Consider the following 24981-nt stretch of genomic DNA (forward strand, 5'->3'; position numbering starts at 1 on the left):
ATCTCATCCTTCTGAGGAACTGAGAACAGACACTGCTAAGACAGGCTATATGAGAAGGCAGGCCATGGGGAAGCTGGTGAGACCACTGTGCACTGAAGAGGCTGGCTCTTGAATGGCATAGGATAGTGACGGTTAGGACCTTCCCTAGGTTTGATGTAGTCTGTTGTATGCCTCTTCTGTGGTCACCAGCAATCTTCTGACAGCCCAGGTCAGCAGCAACTGTTTCTGTTTCCTACCGTGGAAGACCTCTGCCTCCTCTACAGTTAGGTGAAGTCTGTCCACCCCTGAATTTGTCAGGCTGCTGTTGGTTATCTTAAAGGATGGGCTGTCCTAGCACAGGGCAGGAATGTGCAAGAGAACTGGCTTCTTGTGCTATGTCCAGGGTGGTCCATGGTACCCACTGCTCTGCAGCTAGACTGGGAACTAGAATGTTTTCTAGCAAAGGAGAGGCTTCAGTCTTAGCCACCCTACAGGAAGGCTATTCATGATGCTAATGAAATCTGCTGAAAGAAGAGTCTGGAAGGAACTGGGCTGCTACCCCTGAACTGAGGGCTTCCAGGGACCTCCAGCCAACAGTACTGGGAGTGAAGAATTTGGGGTTTCCAGTACCCTCCCCTGTTTCTGGGACTTTCTTCTGATGCCTGGTTGAACCCAGTACTGGTCCTCAGGTGCTGGAATCTCACCCACTCACACAGAAGCAATCTTGGGGCAGAGTTTGAGTGTGGGGGTTTGAATGTAGGGTTGGTTAATAGAGATAATGGAGTCAGAATCTTCTGTCTTGTGTCCCAGAGGCCTCGAGCCCTAGGTGTGATGAGCAGGTGCACTGGAGCCAGGCTGGCCGGCTTTGCCACTTTTCAGCTTGCTCAAATTATCTCGTGCCACTCAGACTCAACTTCCCTGTCAGTCAATGGAGCAATAATGGCATCTACAGGCCTGAAGCATCATGATAGTTAAATGAACGTATCTGTATCAAAATGCTCAAGACAGGAGTAGGCTTGTGGAGAATGTCTGTAATCCCAGCACCACAGAGGCAGAGGACAGCCAGGAGTTAGGTGCCAAGGGATTTTGCTTCTCAAGTTCCATCCAGGGCTCCTTAGTGAGATTGTGTAAACAACAACAAGGTCTGAAGAGATGGCTCAGCAGTTAAGAGCACTGACTGTTCTTCCAGAGGCCCCAGGTTCAGTTCCCAGCACCTACATGATACTTGACAACTATCTGTAAATTCAGTCCCGAGGGATCCAACACCCTCACACAGATGTACATGTAGGCGAAACACCAGTGTAATGAATATAGTTTCCAGGCCCTTTAAAGAAAAAAGAAAAAAGAGCAGGGGGTTGCTGGTGGTAGCACACACCTTTAGTCCCAGCACTCAGGAGGTAGAGGCAGGCAGATCTCTGAGTCTGAGACCAGCCTGGTCTATGGAGTGAGTTTTGGGGCAGCCAGGGACAGCTAGGGCTATATACACAGAAATCCTATCTGGAAAATCAATCAATCAATCGGAACAAAGCCAAAACTCAAGACAACCTGCCATATTTCCTGTAATCCTAACATTTGAGAGGCTAATGTAGGCCTCATGAATGGGGATGCGGCTCAGTGAAAGACCACTTGCCGAGAGTTCTCACAATCTTCAGGGCTTCATTCACAGCACCACAGAGAGGGTTTAAAAGCAGCGTGATGAATTTTAGTTTCTTTACCATCATCATTCAGTGGTAGTTTGTGTTTGTGTTTTTTCAGAGCACTCTGCCACTGAACTAAATCCCCAACACCTGTGTGTTTGTTTTTGAGAAAAGGTCTTATGTAGCCCTGGCCAATTGGCGCTGACATAAGTCCACCTGCGTCTGCCTCCAAGTGCTGGGATTAAAGTAAGGGCTTGTTCAACTCTGAATCCCAGTTTTTAGGAGCCAAAGACAGGTGGAGTCTTAGATTTCTTGTCTTTGTTTGGAAACTATGTCTGGTTCTCCAAGAACCCAAACCTGTCAGCCAACTCTGTAGACAGCAGATAGTCAGACCAGCCAGTGAGAACTGGCTGCCTGTATGGCTTGGACTGCCAGCTAGAGGTGGCAGGGGCTGACTTTCCCTATCTGTGACCTGTCTTCAAGGTAGGCGGGCTCTGCTCCAAGCAAACAGAACATGTGCTGCAGAGACTGAGGGGTCAGAAGTGAGTAATTAGAGCCTTTGATGGCTAGAGAGCCCAGTCCTGGTCCTGTTGACATGTATGGAGACTCACATGTCTGTCCCCCTCCTCCACATTGAGTTTTGTAGCTGTGTATCTGGAAGAAAGTAACCTGCCTGGGGGTTTGGGGGGAGAGGCAGCATGACAGCATCTTGGCAGCACTGTTCTTTAAAATGGGCCCTGGTGCTCTGGTCAGGCCTGCTTAGGAGGGCAGGTGACCACAGTTCATGATTATGGAGTTCTAGAGTGTGCCCGGCACTGTTAGACTTGGGCTGTCTTGCTGGATATCCCAGGAAGCAAGTGCCACGATTAATCATCTCACCAGAAGGAAACCTAGCTTAAGAGGATTGGGTCACGAAGCTGGCAGGTGTCAGCTGAGGGTGTGTGAGCCGAGTCCAGACAGCACACAAATAGGAACAGGACCAAAACATCAAGGGGCAGGTGTGAAAGACAGTACTAAGAGCCTAACCTTTCTTCAACCTGAGGCTGCTAGTGTGAGGTATACAGACAGAGTTAGGACAGCGGGAAATGTTAAGAGGCATTCCTGGGCCTACCACCTGTCCCGGGGCAACAGCCTCCATCACTCAACACAGCAGGGGTCTGGAAGCCAGCAGTGAGAGGATACAAAGCAGGAATGTCGCTGTGTCCCTCCTCTGTGCCATGGCCTTGATGCCCTGGTGGCGTCCCTCCTGTGTGATTTTCCAGCTTTCATGGTCACACAGAGAGCAGTAGCCCGGAAAGAACAGTCAACAGCCATGCCCCTGGAATTCTGGCACTGCCCTTCCGATACACAGAGCCCAGCCAAACCTCATAAACACATAACCAAAAGGTGTTTACTTGGAAATAAGCAGACAAATTTCAACCAGAATGCTGCCATGTTCCTCCCCCTCAGCAGGAGGCCTGGAGTCTGATAAAGTGCACAGAGTCCCTCGCTAGCTTACTTCTCTTTGGCATAGGTCAGCAGAGCCCCAGGAGCCAGCTCCTGACAAGCATGAGCTGTTCCCTAGTGAAGTGCGGGACCCTCAAAAGGGTCAGCTTAGCAGACGCCCCGGGTGGTGGTCTGAGTGAGACCATCAGCTCCAACAGAGCCCTGTGTCCCCGCAGCCGGAGTCACACTTGTTTCCTTGATAAGACTCCAGATGTCTGTCCTGTCACCTGGGAAATGCCACAACTCGGGCCAGGTGACCTTTGTCTGGAGGAGTAAAGTGGCCATGGTAGTAGCCTGGGTTACAGCCTGGAAGGCTCTTATCCAGCTTCTCTCCAGGCAGCTCGCTGTTGTCCCTCATCTGGGTTTTCTGGGCCGCACTGGGATCTTCTGCTGTCTGCTCTCAGAGCAGCAGCAGTGAGCACAGCAGCAGCTGCAGGCTATCAGCCCCAGCACCAGGACAGTAGCTGAAGGGAGAGAAAGGCCCAGAGCTGAAAGGCCAGGGAAAGAAGTGATGGCCACCCTCCTTCTGGAGACCCTCCCTCCTCCCCACCCCTGAAGGACTGGAGAGGCTGAGAGGCCTGTTGTCTCACTCCACTACCTCGTGACTCCTTTTGACTCCTTTCAGTTCATGGCTGACACCTGGTGGTTTCCAGTCCCCAGCACTGCCTAGCAACTTAGGCAGTGTCAGAGGATGTGGCAAATCCCTTAGCTTCCTCTGGGACACTGCTTTTCCTACTTCTTTGAAGGAGACTCGCCAGCCTTCCAGCTGGCACCATGGTTGGTCTCCCAGGTATTGGGACACTAAGGGACAGAGCTGAGGGTCAGGACAGATGCCCCACTTGCCTGTGAAAAGAACGATGATGGAGAAGGCCACGAGCTCCACGGGCTCCGCCTGGGGGAGTTGTTGCAGTTTCAGCAGCAGCCTCTCTCCCACAGAGCGAATCTCCCCCACAAAGTCTGTGGCTGCCATGGTGGTAGGGCTCCTGCCGGTCTGTAACAACAGAGACAGTGAGAAGCCTAGAGTCCCTGCTCGCTGGCTGGGAGGTAGCTCCAGTGAACAACCTCTCCCATCATAGCCTGCAGAACAGGTTTGTCTGTTTCAGCCCTGTACCACGGGTGCATCCAAGGCAGAGGGAGACAGGGAGTCATGGAAGTCTGCTCAGTGGTAGCCCTCAGCCCACACCTGGCTGGAGCTACCCCAGGCAAGGAAACCTTGTGATAATTGTGAGCTGGAGAGAGCCTCTAAGAAGGGGCTGTCAGGTAAGGTTGCAGTTGGTGAAGGTTCTGACCATCAGATGGTCAGATTATCCTGTTGCATTCCTTTGTCTTGAGACAGCAGCACCAGGTTTTGCTGGGGTGCCTCAGCTGACACAGCTTCCTGGCCCGCCTCCCCTAGATGCCCTCAGGGGAACGAGACAGGTCTTAGGATTCTGTGTAGGAGGAGAATCCGACTCCAAGAACAGGTTCATGAGGACTCTGGCTGGAATCAGCTGTAGAGTGAGGGGTTGTGGCTTGAATAATATGAAGCTGAGTCCCCAAGAAACCCCCCCTTCTCCTCCCAGGCCAGTGTCTCTACTCATATTACTGTCATGTCAGCAAGAAGGGACCACGCGGTATCCCCGGAGGCCTCATTTATCCAGATGGGAGCGGAAGTTCTAGGACTGGCTCAACCGACTCTTCCCCCCCTGGCCTGGACCTGTTCAGTTGTAACCAGAAAAGACCTGTGTGCAGAGTGGTGACGGTCCCGGGCTCCTGGAGAGAGCCTAGGCAAAGTTCTCGGCAGAGTTTGCTTTGAACGTGTGCCTCCTACCCTTACATCTGTCCTGTGAGTGAGAACAGGGACAACCTTGTGCCAGTGCGTCCAAACTGGTTCTTCCTGAGGGTTGGGGACAGGTGACCAGTCTTCGATGATTGCCACCTTGGCCTTGGGCTCAACCAGGCAGGTGGTTCCTTCTGCTGTGATGTGTGACACTGGCTACTCCCATTACTCCTGCCTGGCACATAGCTGGTCTAAAACTGCCCTGAAGGTCATGTGATCGGGTCATCCTACACGTGTGCACTCTGCCTGTGCAGCCTGCCTGGCTGCCTGTAGCTGCCCAGTGTAGAAGGCCAGGCCCTTTCGAAACTCCTCCACATCTCCTTAGTCGCGTTGGCCCCGGCTGCTGCCCTTCTTCCCTAACAGTTCTTCAGGAACTGGACCACAGCTGCCAAACATTTGGACTTCCTTTCTGTAAAGCACATGGTGCTTTCTCAGAGTTTGTTGTGTGTTTAGTTTTCCTTTTCGTGCTACTGGGGAATAGACTCCGGGACCTTTCTTAAACCAGGCAAATACTGTGCCGTGGAGCTACACTCCAGTCATGTGGTACCCTCTAACTTCATCTGCCCTTGTAGAACTGCCACGATCCTGCTGTCTCAACCCCTCCCCCTCCTGTGCATGGATAGGCTCTTTATCTCTGCTCTAGTGGAGAGGAGAAGCCCTAGGGAGGGGCCTGGCTCCAGGAACTCTCTCTGGGTGGGGCCTGACAAGTGCCAGGAAAGACAAGGATGGGCCTAGCCAGTGCCCCTCCTGTTGCCCATATACTCTTGATAGAGGCCTGCCTGACTTTGTGCAAGAACCAGGCTGTAGCTATTTGGAAGCCCATGGGCTGAGCACAGTCAATACCGCCTGCCTCTTGTGGGACTGGGGCATCGGTTTTTATCAGTTCATCACCACCAGAGTGGGGCACACCAGGCTTTATGAGAACTGCATGTGTTGTCACTAAAGGCACAGATCTGTGTGTCCTGCTGTTATGAACCTAAGACCGCGTTCCTTCTGGTGAGAACAAAGGAGCTGCTGCCTCTAGCCAGTTGGAACATGCTTGCAAAAGGACAGTGATGTATTCGCCCACCTACCCTGGGACCTCTGTAACATCCCTGCCCCCCAGAAATAGTGTGCATAAGGTTCAGAACCAGGGCTGTTGTTTCTTACCCTCCCTCTTCATCTATGTTTGGTCTGGCTTGTTCAGTCTGACTGGCACTGTGCCCACATTGCCTCACGAGCCCAATGGAGACACTCCTTAAAAGCAGAAGCAGGCAGGAGTTGGTGGTCAGGAGAGCTTTCTCACTTGTGTGCCACACCCTAAGACCTAAAGAGAAACGGTGGTTAGGGGGAAAAGAGGCACCAGCTCTGTCAGGGTTGGTGGGGTTGGGACCCTAGGTCTAGCTGAAAGGTCTAGCAGTGTTAATTCCCAGAGCAGGAAGAAGGCAGTAGGCTGGGGCTGGGCCTGCTGTGCAGGGCAGTCAGGCTTTGTTGGTCAGAGTTACTCCCAGCTTCTCTCGTGTTTTCCCTTGTGCCTTTCCCCACTCCTCTCTGCATTCTGTATGGCTTGTGGAGTTGAAGAACTGCAGACTTGTGCCCTGTGCACCTGAGCTCTTCTCTGTAAGAACGTGGACCACCTATTGTGGGAAGCCTCATAACTTTGTGCCCAGGGCTTCTGTAGTCATCCCCACTGGAAGCTAGGTGGGACGTGGCCACCTATGCAAGCCTTGGGATGTGACCTGGGGCGTTAGGTCTTGTCTGTGTTACCAGCAGAAGCAGGGCTGCAGAGTATGGCTCTCTGCCCTCAAAGGGCTGAAGAGGAACCCTCTTTGCTTGGCAGTTGATGTTTTGTTATTTTAAGCTCTGACCCAACATAACAAGCACATCTCAGAGGGGGGAGCAAAGGGGTCTTGTTCTCCAAAGAGGAAAGAGGCACATTCCAGCAGGTCTCCAGGCATCTTCCCAGTGGGCTATTTAAAGCAGAGCCAACAGACACTCGGTGCCCAATATAACCTTGTTCCCCAGCCGTGGTCAGGGGGAGAGGGAGCCCTGGAGCTGGGCCCCATTGACTGGATACACCCTAGGTTTGGGTGAAGCCAAGCAAAGCTACTGGTAATTTTGTGTTTCCAAGGCGATCAGTCCCAGGTTCGTCCAATTACTTCTAAACCATACTTTATGCCCCAAACCTGGGGGAACTAGAGTCTCTCTTAATGCTGTGTTCGGTAGAGCAAATGGTAGCTTTCTCTGGTCCAGGAGGGGGAACAGGCTTGGCTGCCACTGAAGCCCACTGGTGCCCAGGCTGCTTGTGCCGAATATTTGGAACCTTCTGTGGATGCTCCACAGGCAGTGGTCAGAGAGCTAGCACAACAGGAGGAAACTGGCCGAGCTGGGGGACTGATTGGTGTTCCTGGGTGTGGCATGTGACACGGAGGTTCTTGCTATACAGTAAGTGTCCTGTAGGCCAGACAGCAGAAGCTTGGCCCCACAGTTTCTCTACTTCCTCCTCGTCTACTTGATCGTCCAACTCCAGCTCCCCACACGGATGAGGGCAGGCAGCGTGTCTGTGCCTGATAAGAGTCATGGGGGCTCTCGGCCCCTTTTGTCCGTTGAGGAGCATCTCGAATGAGACCAACAGATGTGAGAGACCTGAGAGGTCAGAGCCTGACCAGCAGGGTAGAGATGCCCACTGTGTACCCTGCTGAGTGTTTGAGCGACTCCGTCTGTGCTGGGACTCCAGTTTGAAGTGGGTGCTTGAAGCCTTGGTGGTTCTGCTTCCCTGGCCCCCAAGTTTTCTAGACAATGGAGAGGACTTCCTGCTCTGGTGGCCAATAGAAACTAAGTGAGCTCCTCTCCTGCAGCCATAGAGGCTGGGCCTCCCTCTGAGCTCAGGGACTGCTGGAGCCTGTGTGTCCCAGATGCAGCTCAGCTGCAGTGCAGTCCCTCTGTTGCATAGTTGTTAGTATTACCACAGGCGTTAGCTTCCCAGTCCCACACAAACCAGAGTGCACCCCCTCTGCTGAGCCAAAGACACTCGGCCCTCCCCCTTGGTTTCCAAAACTGAATGATGTTTTTCTTTTTTACTGGATAACAGCGTGTTTGCTTTGGAAGGGACGTCTCACGGGGACTTGAACCCCAGTGTGAGGACAGGAGGCAGAAGGGCTTAGCAGCCTCCTCTCGTGAGGCCTTGCCCAAGAAGGTTGTGCTTGTCCTGCACAAGGACTGAAGAGAAAAGCTGTCTGGGGGCAACCATCCGGGGTCTTTTCCAAACTCATTCATGTAGTCACAAACTCCTTTCCAAACCTGGGGTTTGAATCAGGGTGCATATCCTTGGCTCAGTTTTCAGAGATCATTGCCAAAGGAGGAACAGGGGGTCCTGGTAATCTAAGTGGGTGCGGAGACTCCTCCCTAGGATGATCCTGAGCCGAAAGCACACAGCGGTGAGCAGGTCAGAACTCCAAAGGACAGGAAAGCTGCTGCTCTTGTCCAGCACCCAAGTAGGCAGTTCTGCTGCCGGGTCTACCAGCTCCTGGGGCCAGAGGCCATTCAGCAGGCTGGGCACACCTTGTCCTGAGCCTTCTTGAGAACCAGGGAGGGCTCAGCCCTAATCCTTGTGGAAATGGAGGCTCAGCAAGATTAGGGGCCATATCCTAAACTCACTGGATAGAAAAGGTTTAAATGGATGTGTCCAGCAGCCCCCCAGCCCCTATGCCACACACCGAGTAGCAGTACATCCCCCTTCTCTAGTACCAGGTCCCAGGGGAAGAGCACTCAGGTGTGCACACAGAGGAGGTGACAAAATCCCCATAGGAGAGTGGCCTAATATATCCCCCAAGACGTTCCTCTCCGAGCTCATGCTAAGCTGTGACTCCTCGCCAGAGATACGAGACCCTGGCTGCCCTCCTTTCCCGATCCTGTCACCTCTAGACAGTGTCTCTTACCTGGGAGCTCAGATGGGGGGGGCCACGAAGAGGTGTCCCAGTACAGAGCCTCTGTACCTCCTGGAAGTCCTTTGGCCACCACCTTTGACTTCTTCACCAGCACTGCCACTTTCCTGCCTGACAGGCGCCTGCTTCTCACTCGGGCACCTCCTGGTGCTAGCTCCAGGTTGCTGACAGCCAGCTGCTGTCCAGCTTCAGGGCCTCATCGCTTCATCTTTTTTGTTGTTGGTTGTCCTGGAGATCTAGGTGTCAAATTACAGTTGTGGGGAGGAACCCAGGGAGCCCTCCCCTGAGCTTGACTCGCCCTCCGCGCCCTGTGCCTTTCCCTGCCTAGGAGGTCGGTCCACTCTGCTCTCTGGATCCCAGATGGTTCCCTCTCTTATTCTTCCTCCTGTTCTGCCCTCCTCCTGCCTGTGGGCCAGGCTGTAGGCGGAGGGCTGGGGTTGGGCTAATGACAGAAGTGCTTGGCTGTGGTTCCCTGTGGAAATAACCCCAGGGGGCTCCGTCTGAGGTTGTTGGAGGAAGAGGGTGGAGTGACTCCCTCTTGGGTGCCCCAGCACCCTCTGGATGGCTTTTTTGGCTTGTGTCCCTGACCACCCTGGTCTGTCTCTTGGGCCACACTCTGGCTGCTCTCTCTGCCCTCTGCCAGAAAGAAAACCGGGCTACAGGACCCCCCAAGCAAGTCAGCAAGCTTTCAAGCAGCCCTCTGGTGTGGTATTCTGCCATCAGTACCAGGGGCATCTGCGGGGAAGATGAGGATCCTAGATGCTTTAAAAGTAGTCCGAGCCGGGCATGGTGGCGCACACCTTTAATCTCAGCACTTGGGAGGCAGAGGCAGGTAAATTTCTGAGTTCGAGGCTAGCCTGGTCTACAGAGTGAGTTCCAGGACAGCCACGGCTACACAGAGAGACCCTGTCTCGAAAAAAAAACAAAAAATAAATAAGAAAGAAAAAGAAAGAAAGAAAAGTAGTCTGCTTGTTTTAGTGAGGGGCTTTGGGTCCTTCTAAGAGAAAGGTCACTGCTGGTCTCATCCTGCTCAGCTGTCTGCATGCTCCTGGCTCTGTTGGCCCATTAACATTTGTCGGTCTTGCCACCAGCAGACCAGGCTGCAGAGGGAGAACTGACCTCAGCTCTGCAGTCAATGGAGCCCTTTGAATCTGAGCACAAAACCCCAGTGAGCCAGAGCTTGGGGGCAGGGTGTAGACAACCATATGGTCACAGTGCCTAGATGCCAAAGCTTCTCAGAGACAGGACAGGCCACCACTGTACAGGCAGAGGGAACGTTTGTCGTATATATTCAGTGTTAGTGGGAGCTGGCTGTAAGAGCGCCCCCCAGTGGCTGTCTCAGCTGTCTTCCTGCCACTTCTATGCAGTTTTAGGGCTGTTCTTCACTTTGCTGGAGGGACCCTACTTCTTTAGAAGGTTGCATTGCAATTTGCTTTCGTTACAATAGCCTGCTGTGTGGGGTCAGATCCGCAAGCAGTGTTCAGACTAAGAAAACCCTCTGTTCCAAAGCTGTTAGTGCCGGCTAATCTTAAGCCTGGGCACTCAAACTGCCCTGCCTTTGCTGTCTCTTCTGGTTCCCAACCCTGCACCACATTTCTGGCACTAGAAATGACTGTAAGGACCCTGATAGAACAGTGGCCTCTCCCAGGGCCTCAGCCTGGGGATCCGAAAAGAGACTGGCCTCCTGCACCAGGTGGGCTTCCTGCCACCAGCTTGGGTAGGGAGTGGTTATCTGCAGGGGAACATCTGGAGTTAGAGGGTGAGAGGGAGGCTCGAGTGAAGCTGGATCTCCCTGGCTGAGTGGGCTCACAAGTGACTAGGCATGATGGCCGCTCTCAGCATTGCTGTGCCTCTAGCACAGTGACTCTCAGCCTTCCTCATGCTGTGGTGACCCCCAACCGTAACATCATTTTTGTTACTTCTTTATTACTGTAATTTTGCTAGTTATGAATTGTAATATAAATATGTTTTTTGGTGAATAGTCTTAGGTAAACCCTATGAACGGTCTTTCAAGCACCAGAGGGCTTGAGACCCACAGGTTGAAAATCATCTGCTCCAGGAGCTATGCTAGGTACAGCCTTCAGCCTAGGGCAAAAAGCTCATGGTGGGTGCCAGGGGAAGCCTAATTCCCTCAGGGAAGATCAAGGTACCTGTGAAAACTGTTTGTGGGAGCTCATGCCTACAGACCCAGAACTCAGGAATCTGAAGCAGGAAGCTCATGACATGAGTTCAAGGCCACCCTGAGCTGTAGTGAGACCCTATCTTAAAAACAAACAAAAAGGGCTGGTGAGATGGCTCAGTGGGTAAGAGCACCCGACTGCTCTTCCAAAGGTCCAGAGTTCAAATCCCAGCAACCACATGGTGGCTCACAACCATCCGTAACGAGATCTGGCGCCCTCTTCTGGAGTGTCTGAAGACAGCTACAGTGTACTTACATATAATAAATAAATCTTTAAAAAAAAAAAACAAACAAACAAAAAAAGACTAGGCGTGGTTGCAGAGGCCATCCCAGTCCACTGTGACGAGTACTCAGTAAGCTCTGGGCCAGCCCTGGCTACAGAGTGAGACCCTGTCTCTAAATAACAAGTACTAAAGACAGGCTGGGGCTCTCCTGTCCTCTCCTCCTTTCCCACGGTGAGGAACATTTGTAGAACATCTCATCAGTGCTCACAGCCTGATGGAGCACCGTCGTGCTCCACTGTAGCAGTGTCCCACAGCAGTAGAGAGGCTGTGGCATTCACGGTAAAATGCCTACCTGATGTTGCCTTGGTGGCAGAGCCTGACTCTCCAGGGCATTCCTGGTCCCTGGGCAGAGGGAAGAGCAGGGCCCTAGAGTTTACAGGTAACCAAACAGACTGAGGTTCATGTCCTGAATCCCAGCCACCCAGTGCGTTACAGGCCTGTAGGGAAACTGCTTCACCTCCCTGGCCCCGGCTCTGCAATGGGCAGCACCAGATGATGCTTCCCAAGCCCTGTGGATAAAAGGGTACAGGACAGAGACTGGGGAGATGGTCAGAGGTTGAGAGCGTATACTGTATTCCCAGAGGCCCCTGGGTTCACTTCTCAGCACCTCATGGTGGCTCACAACCATCCATAACAAGTTCCGGTGAGCTGACACTCTCCTGACCTCGGGCACTACGGTTCCTATTACACATAAAATAAACCAAAAAAGGCTTTGGAAAGATATGGAGTGTGGTGCTGGATAGTGAGTGACTCGGTGCTTGGAGACAGGATGAGCCAACACTAGCCACTTCAGCCCCTCAGCCCCTCGGCACTCACTGCCTGTTCTAGGTGCCGCCATGCTGCCATTGCTAAGTACTTTGGGGATGCACCCCCCGCCTGCGCCAAAGGCTGTGACTACTGCCAGAATCCTACAGCCATAACGAAGAAGCTGGATGCCCTGGAGCGCGGCAGCAGCTGGAGCAAGACCTGCGTCGGGCCCTCACAGGGGAATGGCTTCGATCCTGAGCTGTATGAGGGAGGCCGCAGGGGCTATGGGGGCTTCAGCAGGTAAGGAGCCATCAAACGCATAGTCATTCCACTGTACTAGCCAGGCCAAAGGTGGCCTTCCTGCAGTGCGGCACATAATCTCCCTGGGGCCAGCCCATCACTGTCCCGTCAGGTCGGGAAGGGCAGAGCCCCTGCATGGCTGCTCTCACCTAGCCTGTCCTTTAGGTATGATGAAGGTTCTGGAGGTAGCGGTGATGAGGGCAGAGATGAGGCCCACAAGCGGGAATGGAATCTTTTCTATCAGAAACAGATGAGCCTGCGCAAGGTAAAGGGGGCAGAGGCCTTGATGGGGGCTCAGTGGCTCTATTTGATTACTATTGCTATGAGAAAACACCATGTGTGACCAAAAGCGACATGGGAAGGAAAGGGTTTATTTGCCTGACACTTCCACATCACGGTGCAGCATCAGGGGAAGTCAGGGCAGGAGCTCCAGCAGGGACCTGGAGGCAGAACTGAGGCAGAGACCATGGAAGAGTGCTGTTCCCTTGCTCAGTTTGCCGTCTTCTACAACCAGGACCACGTACCCAGGAGGGCACAGCCCACACTAACCTGGCCCTTCCACATTCATCAAGAAAATGTCCCCACAGACCAGTCTGCGGGAGGCAGTTCCTCAGCTGAGGACCCGTCTTTCCAGACGACTCTAGTTTCTATCGAGTTAACAAAAAGCCTAAGCCAGCATGGTGACATGTGACTCTAGTCCTAGCACTTAGGAGACAGAGGCTGGAGTACAAGGCCAGAGACTGACTACATAACAGAACTCTGTCTGAAATGCACTGCCCCCGCCCCCAAAAAAACCCCAAAAACCAAAAACCAGCACAGTGGCCCATGCAGGGGTTTGGATGGTCCCCTGCGTGCCACCTCTCAGTCCCTTCTCCAGCCTTGCAGCAGGATAGGATGTCTCATGTCCCTCCTGCTGACTCTCTTTCAGGGCAAAGAGCCCAAGATAGAAGAATTCACGCCCCCAGGTTAGTACAGAAATGCTCCCGGGGCTTGGGTGTTGTGCCTGGGGGTAGACCGTGGGGGACTCGGTAAGGCTTCCAGGAGCTGCTCAGATGGAAAGCCTTCCCCTCCCTTTTCTCAGATGAAGACTGTCCCCTGAGAGAGGCTTCGAGCAGGAAGATCCCGAAGCTCACAGTGAAGGTAAGAGAGGGGCAGCTCTTCACTTGCCCTCAGGGCCCCTCCCTGCCGCTGAGGGGGGTGACCATGACTTCACTCTCATAGGCCCGTGAGCACTGCCTGCGACTTCTGGAGGAGGCTCTGATCAGTAACCACCAGGCTGCAGGGTCCACTCATGGGTGAGCGTGCTGAGAGCACCAGGGCAGGAAGCAAGGCGTCCTCTGCGGGACTGAGAGTCAGAGAGTGCCTCTCTGCAGTGGTGGCTCACCTTACTCCATGGGTCCCACTCCTTACAGCCCTACTGGGTGTGCATCAGAGGCTGCAAAAGGACAGTAAGCCGCAGGGCTCCTAGAGAATTCTCAGCAGAGTCCATGTGCCCATCCTCACGAGCCCCGCCTGCTCTCCTGTGCTTGTTTCTTCCCACAGAGCTGACCTGCAGGCCAAGGCTGTGGAACTGGAGCATGAGACATTCCGGAATGCCAAGATGGTCAATCTGTACAAGGCCAGTGTCCTGAAGAAGGTAAGCCAAGGGTGCAAGCCAGTTAGTACGTGCTCATGGGATTAGGATACGGCACAGTGGCCTCTTCATACTCAGAGGCCATCTGCCAGCCTGCTGGCCCTGGAGCCACTGACACCAGTAAAGTTCACCTGCTGACTGGAGGTGTGGCCATCCCAGTGGGAACTCAGGCTTCCCCGGGCATCTGATAAGCACGGCGGAATTGGAGAGTTGGGATAGGGTTAGCGGTAGCTTGTGAGTGCCATGATCTCCCTGCCTGTTCCTCTTTAGGTGGCCGAGATCCACAAAGCCTCCAAGGATGGTCAGCTCTATGACATGGAAAGCGGCACCAAGAGCTGTGGGGCCGCAGCTGAGTTCTCGGAGCCCAGTGACTATGACATCCCGCCAACCTCACATGTGTACTCGGTGAGCAGCAGGGACCCAGGATCCTAGGTTCAGGAAAGACTCCACTGCCCTCTAGTGGGACAGACCTCCTCTCCCAGATGTCAGAAAGGGTCATTGAGTAGCGGTGCTCTGCCTCCCCTGCCAGTCGATCATCTACTGTGTGTCATCTGTCAGTCCGCCCTCTTCTCCCATCAGCCTGGTCCCCAGTGTGCCTTGTTCGGCTTCTCACATTACTGAGAACCTCTCACCACAGCCACAGCTGCCCTCAAGGAGGTCTGGGGTTCTAAGCCTTGTGACTTCTTCTTTCTCCTCACAGCTCAAACCCAAGAGAGTAGGAGCTGGCTTCTCCAAAGGCCCCTGCTCATTCCAGACAGCCACAGAACTGTTGGGGAAGTCTCAGTCCCAGAAGCAAGCCCCACAGGCTGTGCTGGAGGGTGGACAGGAGCCCCCAGGCTGGGTCTGTGACCTTCAAGATGAAGACAGGAGCAAGCCCCAGCCTGGGTACCAAGAAGAGGCTCCAGGAAGCAGTGTTAATTGTGGGGACCCCTCGCCTGAGAAGAAGACAAAAGGGTCTTCCCAGGGCAGAGCCAAGGCTAGAGCCAGCAAGAAACAACAGCTCCTAGCCACAGCAGCCCACAAGGATTCCCAGAATATCACTCGATTCCTCTGTCAGAGGACAGAATGTCCACCTCTCCCTGCTTCAGTTCCAAGATCAGAAGATGCCAGCCCCTCCTGTGGGGATGTCCCAGGGAAATGCATACAAGAGGTTGGAGCCCAGGGACATTTGGTTGCTGTATTTCAGACTGAGGGTCCCAGGGAGAGGCCAAGGTAAGAGTTTGGGTGTCAGGGAATCCTCACAGTTCTTATGGCAGCATCAGACCCCTGTGCCACCTGGGCCTGAACAAGCTTGAAGCCTGTTCCACAGTGGGCTCTGCTGGGTGCCTGGGTTGAGAGCATGGCTAGACCCAGACTTCTGGTGCCTTTTCCCCTCCGGCTAGCACCTGCTCACTCAGAGACCAGAGCTTCCCTGAAGGTCAGCCTAGCCCTCTAAAGGAAACCCAGGCAGAGAAGCGGCCCAGACCACAGCAGGTACTGTAGGGCTGGGAGCTTAGGAGAAAGAGGAGACTGGCGGGGAGGCGGGGAGCTGCCCTGCCCTGGTCAAGGGTTCAGGGAAAATCACTTCTCATACTCCAGCAGCAGGTGGGTGGGCTGGAGAAAGGCACGTGGTGCTAAGGTGTAGGCTTCCTTCAAGAAGAGGGGGCAGAGCCAGTAAAGTGGACCCCAAAAGTAACCCCATGTACTGTGGCCTTCTACAGGGCAACCCAGAGAGGAGGGCTCAAAAGAGGCTTCGCCCCTCAACCAAGTCCTCCATCTTGGCTGAGGCCAAGGGCAGTGCCTTGGCCAGCGATCGCAGCACTGAGAACAAAGTGGCTCAAGAACCCTGCCAGCTCTCAGCATCTGGCACCTCCCTGAGGGAGGCCGCAGACATTGTGGTCAGGCACCTGACCCCCTTCTACAAGGAGGGCAGGTTTATATCCAAGGTAGGGCGAGTAGGTCTGGAATACTCGGGTCAGTGCAGGGGAGGTTGGGCTGGCAAGGACTGTGTACCCCCGAATGAAGTAAGGCAGAGCAGCTGCTGCCCACTCTAGACCCGCCTTGCCCTTGGTGGCAAGTAACTGCGGCTCCTCTTTTCCCTTTGTCTCCAGGACCTGTTTAAGGGCTTTGCCCGCCACCTCTCACATTTGCTGGCTCAGCAGCTCTCTCCTGGAAGGAGTGGTGAGGATGCTGGGCCAGGGCCAGAGGGCACTGTGCAGAGGGAGGGGATGCTGCCCAGACACGGGTCCTTACCTTCTCCTGTGTTCCCTACCCTTCTGCAGTGAAGGAAGAGGCCCAGAGCCTCATCAAGCAGTTCTTCCACAACCGTGCCCGCTGTGAGAGTGAAGCTGACTGGCACAGCCTGCGTGGCCCTCAGCGATGAGTGCAGCTGGCTGGGCAGCCCTCCATGCCACAGGCGCCAGCTTTCTCGGGGTCTTTCTCCCCATGCCCAAACCTCACTTTGGAGGTGTTACTAGACACCCAAATGAAGTGGAAGGTCAGAGGTCAGCCCACCCTCCCGTTTAAACCCCGCTTCTCCTGCCTTCCTATCCAGGTCCCTAGATGAGAAGGTCTAGATAATATGGCTGCTGCCAGGTGGGGGTGGGCTGGGGGAACCAATGGGCCTCCTATCAGGGTGAGGCCCATTCCAGTCCTCCACTGCCCTCTTCCAGGAGATGCCAGGCAGTAGGCCTTGTCCTAGCAGAGCTCTCTGGGAGAGAAGCAGCCGTTCTCCAACTCTGAGCTCTGCTGGTCGGGAAGGCCAAGCACAAGTGAGATATTTGCGAGAATAAAGTCCTCCTGTGGAGACACATGCTCACACACAATCTTTTCTTGGGTGTTTTACTTGTGTCGCTTTAGAGCTGGGTGGGCATCTTCCCCGGGGCTAGCCAGCAAATGCCTGCACCCAGTTCCACAGCCCCAACTCCTGTTGCAGTCCACCTCAGAGGTAATGTGTCTGCTTATTCTCCCAGGTGACGTCACAACTCTGCTTTATGGCCTCCACGTGGGGTGGGGGGTGGTGCTGCAGTTTCAGAGCAGGACCAAGGCAGACTGCCCAGTGAGAGACCGCTGCCTTATCTCCACTCTCCTCAGAGGAGACCTGGCCACTGAGTGGACGTGCTGCCCAGCAGGAAGACGATGGTGTGCTGCAGCTCCTGGGCCTGCGGGGCAGACACGGCTCAATGTAGCTCCGCCCCTACCACCTCAGTGAATACACACACTTCCTTCCTGGGGGTCTCAGGCTTGGCCACTCACCTGTGGCAACTCCAACCAGATGGTCTGGGGGTTGTCAACAGGGCCATAATTGAGTTCTAGGCCAGGGGGCCCGTCCTCCTGCAGTGGGCTCAGCAGGTGGAGCCGCTTCAGGTCTTTTAGTGTGACAGAACAGCAGAGTTTCTGGGGGAGCAAAGAGACCGGAGATTGGTGCCTGGATGGAGGGGTTAGCAATGAACTGTGTGAGGAATGACGGGGGTTCCAGCCAGCACAAGAACAGGCCTCTGCCTACCTGAGAGCTGGGGTCCATGAGGACGAGGTGCTGACGGTTCAGCCCCAGGAGGATTGGTCCAGGGAGGGCCAGCTTACTCACTCTCAGCACTATGTACACAGTGTAGCCAAAGAGGGGCAGCTGCGCTGTGCTCTCTGCAGGTAGAGACCAGGGCAAGGGTCTCGGCTGCTGATCTCTGGGACCTACCCCACTTTGCCATGCAAGATAGAGGCCTCCTCGCCTTCCCACCTTCACCCCTCCCCTCCTGGACCATGTCAATCACAGGCAGCAGGCCCTTGATACGTAGACCTCGACGCAGACCTACCTATAAAGCCAATCTCTGCTCTCTGCTTGCTGTACCCTTGCATCTGCCTCAGCTCCTGGGTCACCAAGCTCTTTATGTTGGCTGTGTTCACCTGCCATTGCAGTGGCTTGGGAATATAAGACAGCAGCTCTTGCCTAAGGGACAGAGCCAGGGTCATTCCTGCCTGTGGGCGTGGACCACCTGGTGCGGGGTGGAGCATGCGGTGCCAGATAATGACTGGCACCTATTCCGGATAATGACCCTGGGGCCTTGTTCAGGAACAGGAAGAGAGGTATTTCTACTCCAGGTCAGTCTGGTCAGGGTCAGGATAGGCTGAGAGAAGGGGGTCTTGGCTCTGCAGGGGGTAGGCAGGAGCCACCTTTAGGTGTGGGAGAGGGGCCAAGCTGGGTCCACTCACTCTGATGGAGGACTAGTAGTCCCGGTTTTGTCGAAGTGTTGGAAGGCAGCAAGCTGGGCAAGGAGAGCCTCTGCCTGGGTGCTGACTATCAGCTTCCCTTGCAGGTAGTCCCGAAGCACCTGGGTGGGAGGTCTGTGTCACAACCTCCCCAGCAGCTGGTGGCTTCTCTTGTCACAGAGCGTCATTGTAGAGAGGGGAGTCTCAAGGTTGCCCAGACTGGCACTGCACAGCAGTTTCCGGGCAGGGGGGCTGACCTGGCCATAGTGGGTTTCGGTGTAGGTGGGGTGATCAAAATGCAGTGGAGTCTCCCAACCAAGCCGCCGGCTGTGAAGGCTCATGTCCTGGTCCGTCACCACATTGTTGATGTACTCATGGGATGACAGCGGCCGGACCAGCTCACCTGTATAGGGGACCCATGCCAGCACTGTCTACAGACACAGCACAGAATCTGCGTTTCTGTGGCATAGACAGTGGTCTGGGCAGGTAAGGCTATCCCGGCCCCTGGGCTCACCTTCTCCTTTGATGAGGAAGAGGGCAAATTCCTGCACTTCCTCCAAGTCTGTGATGCCCATCTGTCCACACAGCTCCTCTAGCACTTCCCCTGCCACCTGGGCACATGGACAGGCCATGATGATGGAGACTGGAGCCCAGAACATAGGCAGGAAGCCCCTTTCCCTGGTAGCCCCCACTCACCGTGAATGTCTGTGAATTTGTCCTGTAGTCCACACCCCCAGGCAGGTGAATTAGAAGCAAACGAACTGCTTGCCCTTTCTGTTGGGTAAGTTGTAAGGTCAGTCTTCAGCAATCAGAGGTCCCTGTTCCCCTGTCAGCACCGCCACCCCACCCCATTAGGAGAGTCCTGAAAGGTCCATCTGTCCACTCCTAGTACCAGAAAAGCATTCATTTCACCAGGTAACGGCAGCTGCTGGCGTCCCCCATATTTAACTGTGCGCTGGAGGTTCTCCTGGCTCCTCCTGGCCAACTCTGCAGAGAGCCAGAATGATGGAGGTCATGGGTGTGTCCAAGCCCTTTGTGGGGCAGGGCATTCTCAACCCTGGATATCCCTCTTCCCACCCCAGGCACCTTCACTGGGGCTGGAATCCTGCAGGAACTTGGTCACATAGGGCATCAGCGTGGTCGATGGCGCAAAGAAGCCTGTGAAGAGGCTGAGGACGCTCCAGCCCAGAGCACAGTGCTTTCTGTAGGGCAGAGCTGGGCTTCAGGCTGGCCAACCACAGTGCTGGTCCCACCTGAGTCCCCTACCTACCCCACAAGCCCCACTCACGGCTGGGGGTGTCCTGTGACTTGCTTGATGACCTGGCAGTACATCTCGTCCCTAAGGTCATCTTGGCACAGCTGTGGGAATGGGAAGAGTGGGTAAGGCAGAGGCAGGCCAGCGGAGCCCAGGGGGCTGCTGGGAGTGATGGCTGCCTGGAGCCTGAGTGAAGGTGACATCCCAGGAGTCACCTCTTCTCTTTACCCTCAACAGCTGCCAGCTTTTGCCCAGCCCAACTGGTCACTTATTTTTACACTCAATTGGAGATGGAACCCAGGATCTTCAGGATGTTAGACAGTGGGGCTGGAGAGGGCCCAGTTGAGAGCTCTTGCTGCTCCTGTCTGTAGAAGACTATACAGTGCAGTTCCTAGTGCCCGCTTCAGGCAGATCACCTAGAACTCCAGCCTCAGGGGACCTAACACCCTCTCTTCTAGCCTCTGCTGTCACCTGCATGTGTGGGCACACATAAGTCACATGATTAAACCTTCAAAAGAATGCTAAGCAGCTGGCAAAATGGCTCAGTGGGTATGAGGACATTCCTGACCAAGTCCTGTCCCAGTAATTGACATGGTGGAAGGCGAGACCAGGTCCTCCACAGGTTGTCCTCGAGCCCTGGGGCGCACGCACAAAATAAACAAGATTTAACAGTGCTAACCAAGTGCTCTCTAGCACCGTGGTGAAAGAGGCAGCCGTGACCACTACCCTTTAACCTGCCTCTCTGAACACTTGGTTACCTTTGCTCACTCCCGCCTGTCCCTGCTACACGCCTTTGGCCTCTGTTGTGCGCCTTTGGCCGCTCCAGCTCTCCCAGCTAGTTCAGCCCCTGCCTCCAGTCTAGAGTCTCTCCCATTCAGAAATCAGGAACTTTACAACTCCCATGTCTAACACAGATCCTCTGCCAGCCCAGACCTGTTCACTAAGGCTGGTCTCTGCTCTCTGGCTTCACACCCACAGTAAGCTCTGTGACATTCCCCACCCCCACCCCTGCCTCTTCCCTCTTTGCTGCTGCCTCTGGGCCCAGGCCTCACCCTCCCTCGCCTGGGGTCATCACAGTAACTTCCTTTCCTCCTTAAGTTCCTAGAATATCAAGCAACAGCCAACCCTGTGAGAGAGAGCTTCGATCCCCTTCAGCAACTCATTGGTTTGACTGGGAAATCAAAGCCCATGTAATGGCCTGAGCCCACACACACACATGGCTCCGTCCACCTCCTTCATAGCTCTGTCACAAAGCATTCACCTTAGCAGCACCCGCCACTGCTCCTGTCTCTCCTAGGAGATTGGACCCTGCAATGGCTTAGCCTCCACACGTTATAGTTGCCTAGTTGCCTGCTTTGAGTGTTTAGGAGGAACTGGAGACAAAATGTATTCTGAAATGTATTTATAGAGCTGGTAAGATGGCTCAGTGGGCAAAGATGCTTGCTACAAAGCCAGGTGACCAAGTCCCATACCCAAGACCCACATAATAGAGAATCACCTCCTGCAAGTTACCCTCTTACACACAGGCACGCTGTGCGTGTGCACACACACTCTTGTACGTATGCAATGCATGCGAGTAGACACACTGGCACAGATGGCAGCAATGCGAACTCAGGAGCTAGGAGCCACGTTAAACTCTGTTCCTATAGAAACTCGCTGAATATTGGCTTTATATGGACTTTAGCTTTCAAGCTCGTACACTAACTGAAGAGTACACCCTTCCGCTCTTAGGCATTTGTAGTTTGCATAGTAGAACAGCCAAAAAGTCGTGCCATGAGCTGTTTTGAAGATAAAGTAGTGGGCTGGAGAGATGGCTCAGCGGTTAAGAGCACCGACTGCTCTTCCAAAGGTCCTGAGTTCAAATCCCATAACCAGATGGTGGCTTACAACCATCCATAATGAGATCTGACGCCCTCTTCTGGGGTGTCTGAAGACAGCTCCAGTGTACTTACATATAACAATAAATAAATATAATAAATAATAATAAATAAACAGATAATAAGTAAATAATATTTAAATAATAAATAAATAAACAATAAATAAATCTTTGGGCCAGAGTGAGCAGGACCGAAGCAAACAGAAGTCCTGAGTTCAATTCCCAGCAACCATATCATGGCTTAAAACTATCTGTACAGCTACAGTACACTCATATACATAAAAAATAAATAAATCTTTCAAAGAACCCCCCCAAAAAAACAACCAAGAAAAAAGAAAGTATTTTGAAAAAATTGAGACACTGGGTAGGGGTAGGAGAGGAAGGCAGGCAGGCAGGAGGAAGGAAGGCAGGCAGGCAGGAGGAAGGAAGGCAGGAAAGCAGGCAGGAAGGTGGCAAGCAGGCAGGAAGGTGGCAAGCAGGCAGGCAGGCAGGCAGGAAGGCAGGAAGGCTGCTCCTCCAGGTCTTGGCACACAGTCCTTGCTTACCTTCAGCAGCTCATAGAGCAGAGTCAGCTCGTCCTTGCCCCGGGGCTTAGGCTGGTCCCCCATAAACTGCATAAGAGCTGCAGGCAGGATATGGAGCACAGTTAGCAGGGCCTGGCAGTGCCACCTCATAAGGCCTAATATCTGATGCCTTCCTCTCTAGACACACCAGGGCGGACAGGAGGAAACAGACTCAGGGAAACCCCGAGGGTGCCAGTGTCAGCGGCTGCCCCAGATGCCACACAGCCCATGGATGGAAACACAGGTTGGTGGGGCAGACTTCCCAAACTGGCAGATGGGCAGATCCGGGGAGAGCTCAATGTGAGAGGGGAGCCAGGTGCCCAGGTCCAAAGCACTGTGCACATGGGGACCAAGGCCACCGCCTGCAGCCACTTACCCTTGAAGCCAGCCACAGCTTTACTGTTTGTGTCCCCATTGCAGAAGCTGGTAAGGGATTCCTGGATGGGGTCCTGTGGCCAGAGAGTCTTAGCTGTCATCTAGGGCCATGGGAGTCAGAAGGCAGATCCTAGGGCCAGACGCCTCCCCCACCAGGCCCCTTGCCTTAGTGTACTGGATCAGGTTGATAGCAGCCTTCTCTTTGGTGTCTCCACTCATCTGGGTCAGCCTGTAGAGGGCAGAGGGAAAACAGCCCTGCTTGCTTGGTCTTGCCCTTGTCCCAGGTCATGAAGCCCACAGTAAGACCTGGTGACGCCGTGGGACTTTTATTGGGGAAAGCCGAGGACAGACAGGCACAGGGACTGGCTCAGGGCACTCACCAGGTATGAGGCTTCCGGAAATATCGCAGGGCAAATTCCTGCATGGTGTAGTTGTGGGGGTCGGCAGACAAAGAGCTGTAGGTTGTAAAGGAGGTGGCCTCCGAGTCTTCACTGGGTTCTTGTTTCCTGGGATGGGTGGGGCGCTGGGAGCACAGGAAATTTGGTACCACCCCAGTACCCACCATCTAGCCCAGAGGCCCAATACCCACTCTCAGGCCCTGGTCCCCGTGCCCATTAGACCCAAGAGGAGTGACACCAGAAACCAGGAAAGCCAAGGATATTTATTAAGCATCCTCTCTGGAGACACTGAACTAAGTACCAGAGTTAGAAGGTGTGACTTACAGTCTCACAAATGGCAAAAAGTCAGGAGATGGTAAAGGACAGGAACACATTGAGCCCTGGCCACCAGGACAGGAAGTGGACAACACCCGAAGCAACCCTGCTCTTTCCTTCTCAGTCTCCAAGTTAGGCCTGTATCACTTCACCTCTTCTGTCTTCCTCACCTCCTGAGCTGGCCCCAGCTTACTCTTGCGTTGCCAGCTGTTCCTCTTTCCCAGGGAAAAGGAGAGGTCGGGGGCAGCAGCTGGCTGCACCACGTCATCGGGAAAGAGTCCGGAGCGGCCCCCGGCAGAACCGAACTGCCAGCCTAGAAGGCATTCCCAAATGACAGCTCACCTACCTCGCCTTGCCCCTCGTACCCGTGGCAGCCTCCCTCTGCCAGCCCTGGGGATACCTGGTTCCAGAGCGGTCACTGGCAGTAACCTAATGAGGTCCCCACGGTGGAAACTGAGGAGGCTATTGTCATCGGTGATGTAGCTGCGCAGGGCAATGACATAGCCGGAGTCCTGCGGGTAGGTGGGTGAGCTATTTACTACCCATCTGGGCGGTCTCCCACCCAGTAACTCGGGAGTACCGGGAACCGTGACTTAAACTCAACCCAGGGGCACCAGGCAGCACAAGGCAGCCCCCCCACTTGCCTTCCTGAGTTCACTCAGAAACAGATCCACCATGGCCTTGATGGCCCTCGCCCAGGCTGTGTGCAGTATCAGCTGCTCATTCTTCAAGGACAGCTCCAGGGTGGATCTGCCCCTGCACTGCACGGTCAGGACCTCAGCATAGCTGCGGATAGAGCCAGGGTGTGAGCTAGAGACCGATCCTGGCCACACCCTGGTCCCGGCTCCGCACCAGCTAACCTGTAGGAGCAGAGTGTCTTCAGCTGGTCCAGGTGGAAGCTCGGGCTTTGGGTCACCTTCAGCAGCCTCAGTCCCCGGTGAGACACACCTAGCAACTGTACATCACTGCCACTCTCACCCTGTCGGGAAGGCGAGTGGGTCAGTCACGCTCCAGGCCCAAAGCTGAGTTGAGTCATACTCCTTAAACCCAAACCACTGACCGAGACTGGGAAGATGCGGGAGAAGTAATTGGCCCAGTTGTCCCGAGCAGCGACCACGATGCGTTTTTTGACGCTGTCCTCAACAACGTCAAGGGTCTCCAGGCTCACCTCCAAGTCTCCTGTGGGCAGGAGGGTCCATGACATCCTCGTTCCCATGACACTTCCCCTCAAGGGCAGGGCCAGCCCCCATACCCCAGCTCTGAGGACCCATACCCAGAAGGCCTTTCATTTTGTGCCGCTCATCCTGTGAGATCCGGGTGCAGGACTCTGTGAAGGTGTCCCGCAGGATCTGCAAGCAGAGCAAGGTGATCAGACCAGGTCTAGAGACCAGAACTCACCCACAGCGGTATGGGTGTGCGATGCACAGAGGCCAGTGGCAGTGCATACATAACCCAGCAGTGCCGGCTGAGTCCGGCTTGAGACACAGGGACAGGCAGAGGGATGGGGGACAACTGAGAAGGCTCCTGAAGCCCAGGATCATGTCCAAACCTAGAGCTCTTCTTCCCCACCCCACATCCACCACAACCCTTCGGTACCATGATCTGCAGCTGTCGGCATAGTGTATCAGCTGAAATACACCGCCCTGCCAAAAGTGACCAAGTAATGACCATTTATGAAGCACCTAGTGTGTGCTACAGCCTGGGCCACGTACACTTTGGCCCTCTCATTTGCAAAACTAAGTTGGTCACTGTGCCTATTTTGTAAGGACCCTGTGAGACAGGGCTCTGCACCAAGGCAGTGCTCGCTGAGTGCCCGCTCAGGCTGTTAACTAGGCCCAGGTTTGAGCAAGGGTTCCGGGACTGCAGTTGATCTGTGGGCGTGGCCGGTTGGTGGGCGTGGCCATGCCCTCACCTGCTGGCAGAGGAGACTGAGGCAGTATGGATGACTGAAGTTCTCCCGGGGGTAGAACACCTGCCGCACAGAGGAAAGAGCCAAGATCATCACACCACAGGCTGTGTCTTTCCGTGACT

At 54.4% G+C, this 24981-nt stretch overlaps 3 protein-coding genes across 5 annotated transcripts in view; 1 reads left to right on the forward strand and 2 right to left on the reverse strand.

Annotated features, from left to right (window-relative positions):
* The window catches only part of Recql5 (RecQ like helicase 5), a 40456-nt gene extending 23666 nt beyond the window's left edge, over window positions 1-16790 (forward strand). For both annotated transcript variants that reach the window (XM_021175418.2, XM_029483267.2), the window contains 12 exons: window positions 12135-12353; window positions 12519-12618; window positions 13282-13318; window positions 13435-13493; window positions 13575-13648; window positions 13896-13989; window positions 14257-14391; window positions 14687-15198; window positions 15369-15459; window positions 15687-15911; window positions 16077-16146; window positions 16248-16790. In XM_021175418.2, the coding sequence (XP_021031077.1) occupies window positions 12135-12353; window positions 12519-12618; window positions 13282-13318; window positions 13435-13493; window positions 13575-13648; window positions 13896-13989; window positions 14257-14391; window positions 14687-15198; window positions 15369-15459; window positions 15687-15911; window positions 16077-16146; window positions 16248-16348 (1717 nt within the window). In that variant the 3' untranslated portion in view covers window positions 16349-16790. The remainder of the gene's footprint in view (window positions 1-12134; window positions 12354-12518; window positions 12619-13281; window positions 13319-13434; window positions 13494-13574; window positions 13649-13895; window positions 13990-14256; window positions 14392-14686; window positions 15199-15368; window positions 15460-15686; window positions 15912-16076; window positions 16147-16247) is intronic.
* On the reverse strand, window positions 2987-9249 carry Smim5 (small integral membrane protein 5). Of its 2 annotated transcripts, XM_029483269.2 has the most exons (4): window positions 8838-9249; window positions 6070-6226; window positions 3945-4092; window positions 2987-3565 (listed from the first exon to the last, which is right to left on the reverse strand). In XM_029483269.2, the coding sequence occupies exons 3-4, from the start codon at window positions 4069-4071 to the stop codon at window positions 3456-3458; spliced, it is 237 nt and encodes a 78-aa protein (XP_029339129.1). In that variant the 5' UTR covers window positions 4072-4092; window positions 6070-6226; window positions 8838-9249; the 3' UTR covers window positions 2987-3455. The 2 variants fall into 2 exon arrangements, with proteins under 2 accessions (XP_029339129.1, XP_021031079.1); XM_021175420.3 differs by lacking the exon at window positions 6070-6226.
* Window positions 16786-24981, reverse strand: part of Myo15b (myosin XVB) — a 36653-nt gene continuing 28457 nt past the window's right edge. Inside the window, exons 42-63 of the mRNA XM_085829423.1 lie at window positions 24863-24922; window positions 24224-24299; window positions 24011-24129; window positions 23811-23929; window positions 23595-23736; window positions 23351-23462; window positions 23121-23263; window positions 22618-22760; window positions 22403-22466; window positions 22239-22311; window positions 21845-21921; window positions 19457-19527; window positions 19255-19370; window positions 19061-19155; window positions 18865-18942; window positions 18683-18779; window positions 18426-18571; window positions 18172-18290; window positions 17775-17908; window positions 17471-17604; window positions 17221-17361; window positions 16786-17126 (exon numbers count right to left, since the gene is read on the reverse strand). Of these exons, the coding sequence (XP_085685549.1) occupies window positions 17055-17126; window positions 17221-17361; window positions 17471-17604; window positions 17775-17908; window positions 18172-18290; window positions 18426-18571; window positions 18683-18779; window positions 18865-18942; window positions 19061-19155; window positions 19255-19370; window positions 19457-19527; window positions 21845-21921; window positions 22239-22311; window positions 22403-22466; window positions 22618-22760; window positions 23121-23263; window positions 23351-23462; window positions 23595-23736; window positions 23811-23929; window positions 24011-24129; window positions 24224-24299; window positions 24863-24922 (2331 nt within the window). The 3' untranslated portion in view covers window positions 16786-17054. The remainder of the gene's footprint in view (window positions 17127-17220; window positions 17362-17470; window positions 17605-17774; window positions 17909-18171; window positions 18291-18425; window positions 18572-18682; window positions 18780-18864; window positions 18943-19060; window positions 19156-19254; window positions 19371-19456; window positions 19528-21844; window positions 21922-22238; window positions 22312-22402; window positions 22467-22617; window positions 22761-23120; window positions 23264-23350; window positions 23463-23594; window positions 23737-23810; window positions 23930-24010; window positions 24130-24223; window positions 24300-24862; window positions 24923-24981) is intronic.

This window comes from Mus caroli, unplaced genomic scaffold (assembly GCF_978045245.1).
Source record: "Mus caroli unplaced genomic scaffold, Mus_caroli_1 scaffold_13, whole genome shotgun sequence".
Taxonomy (NCBI): Eukaryota; Metazoa; Chordata; class Mammalia; order Rodentia; family Muridae; genus Mus; species Mus caroli.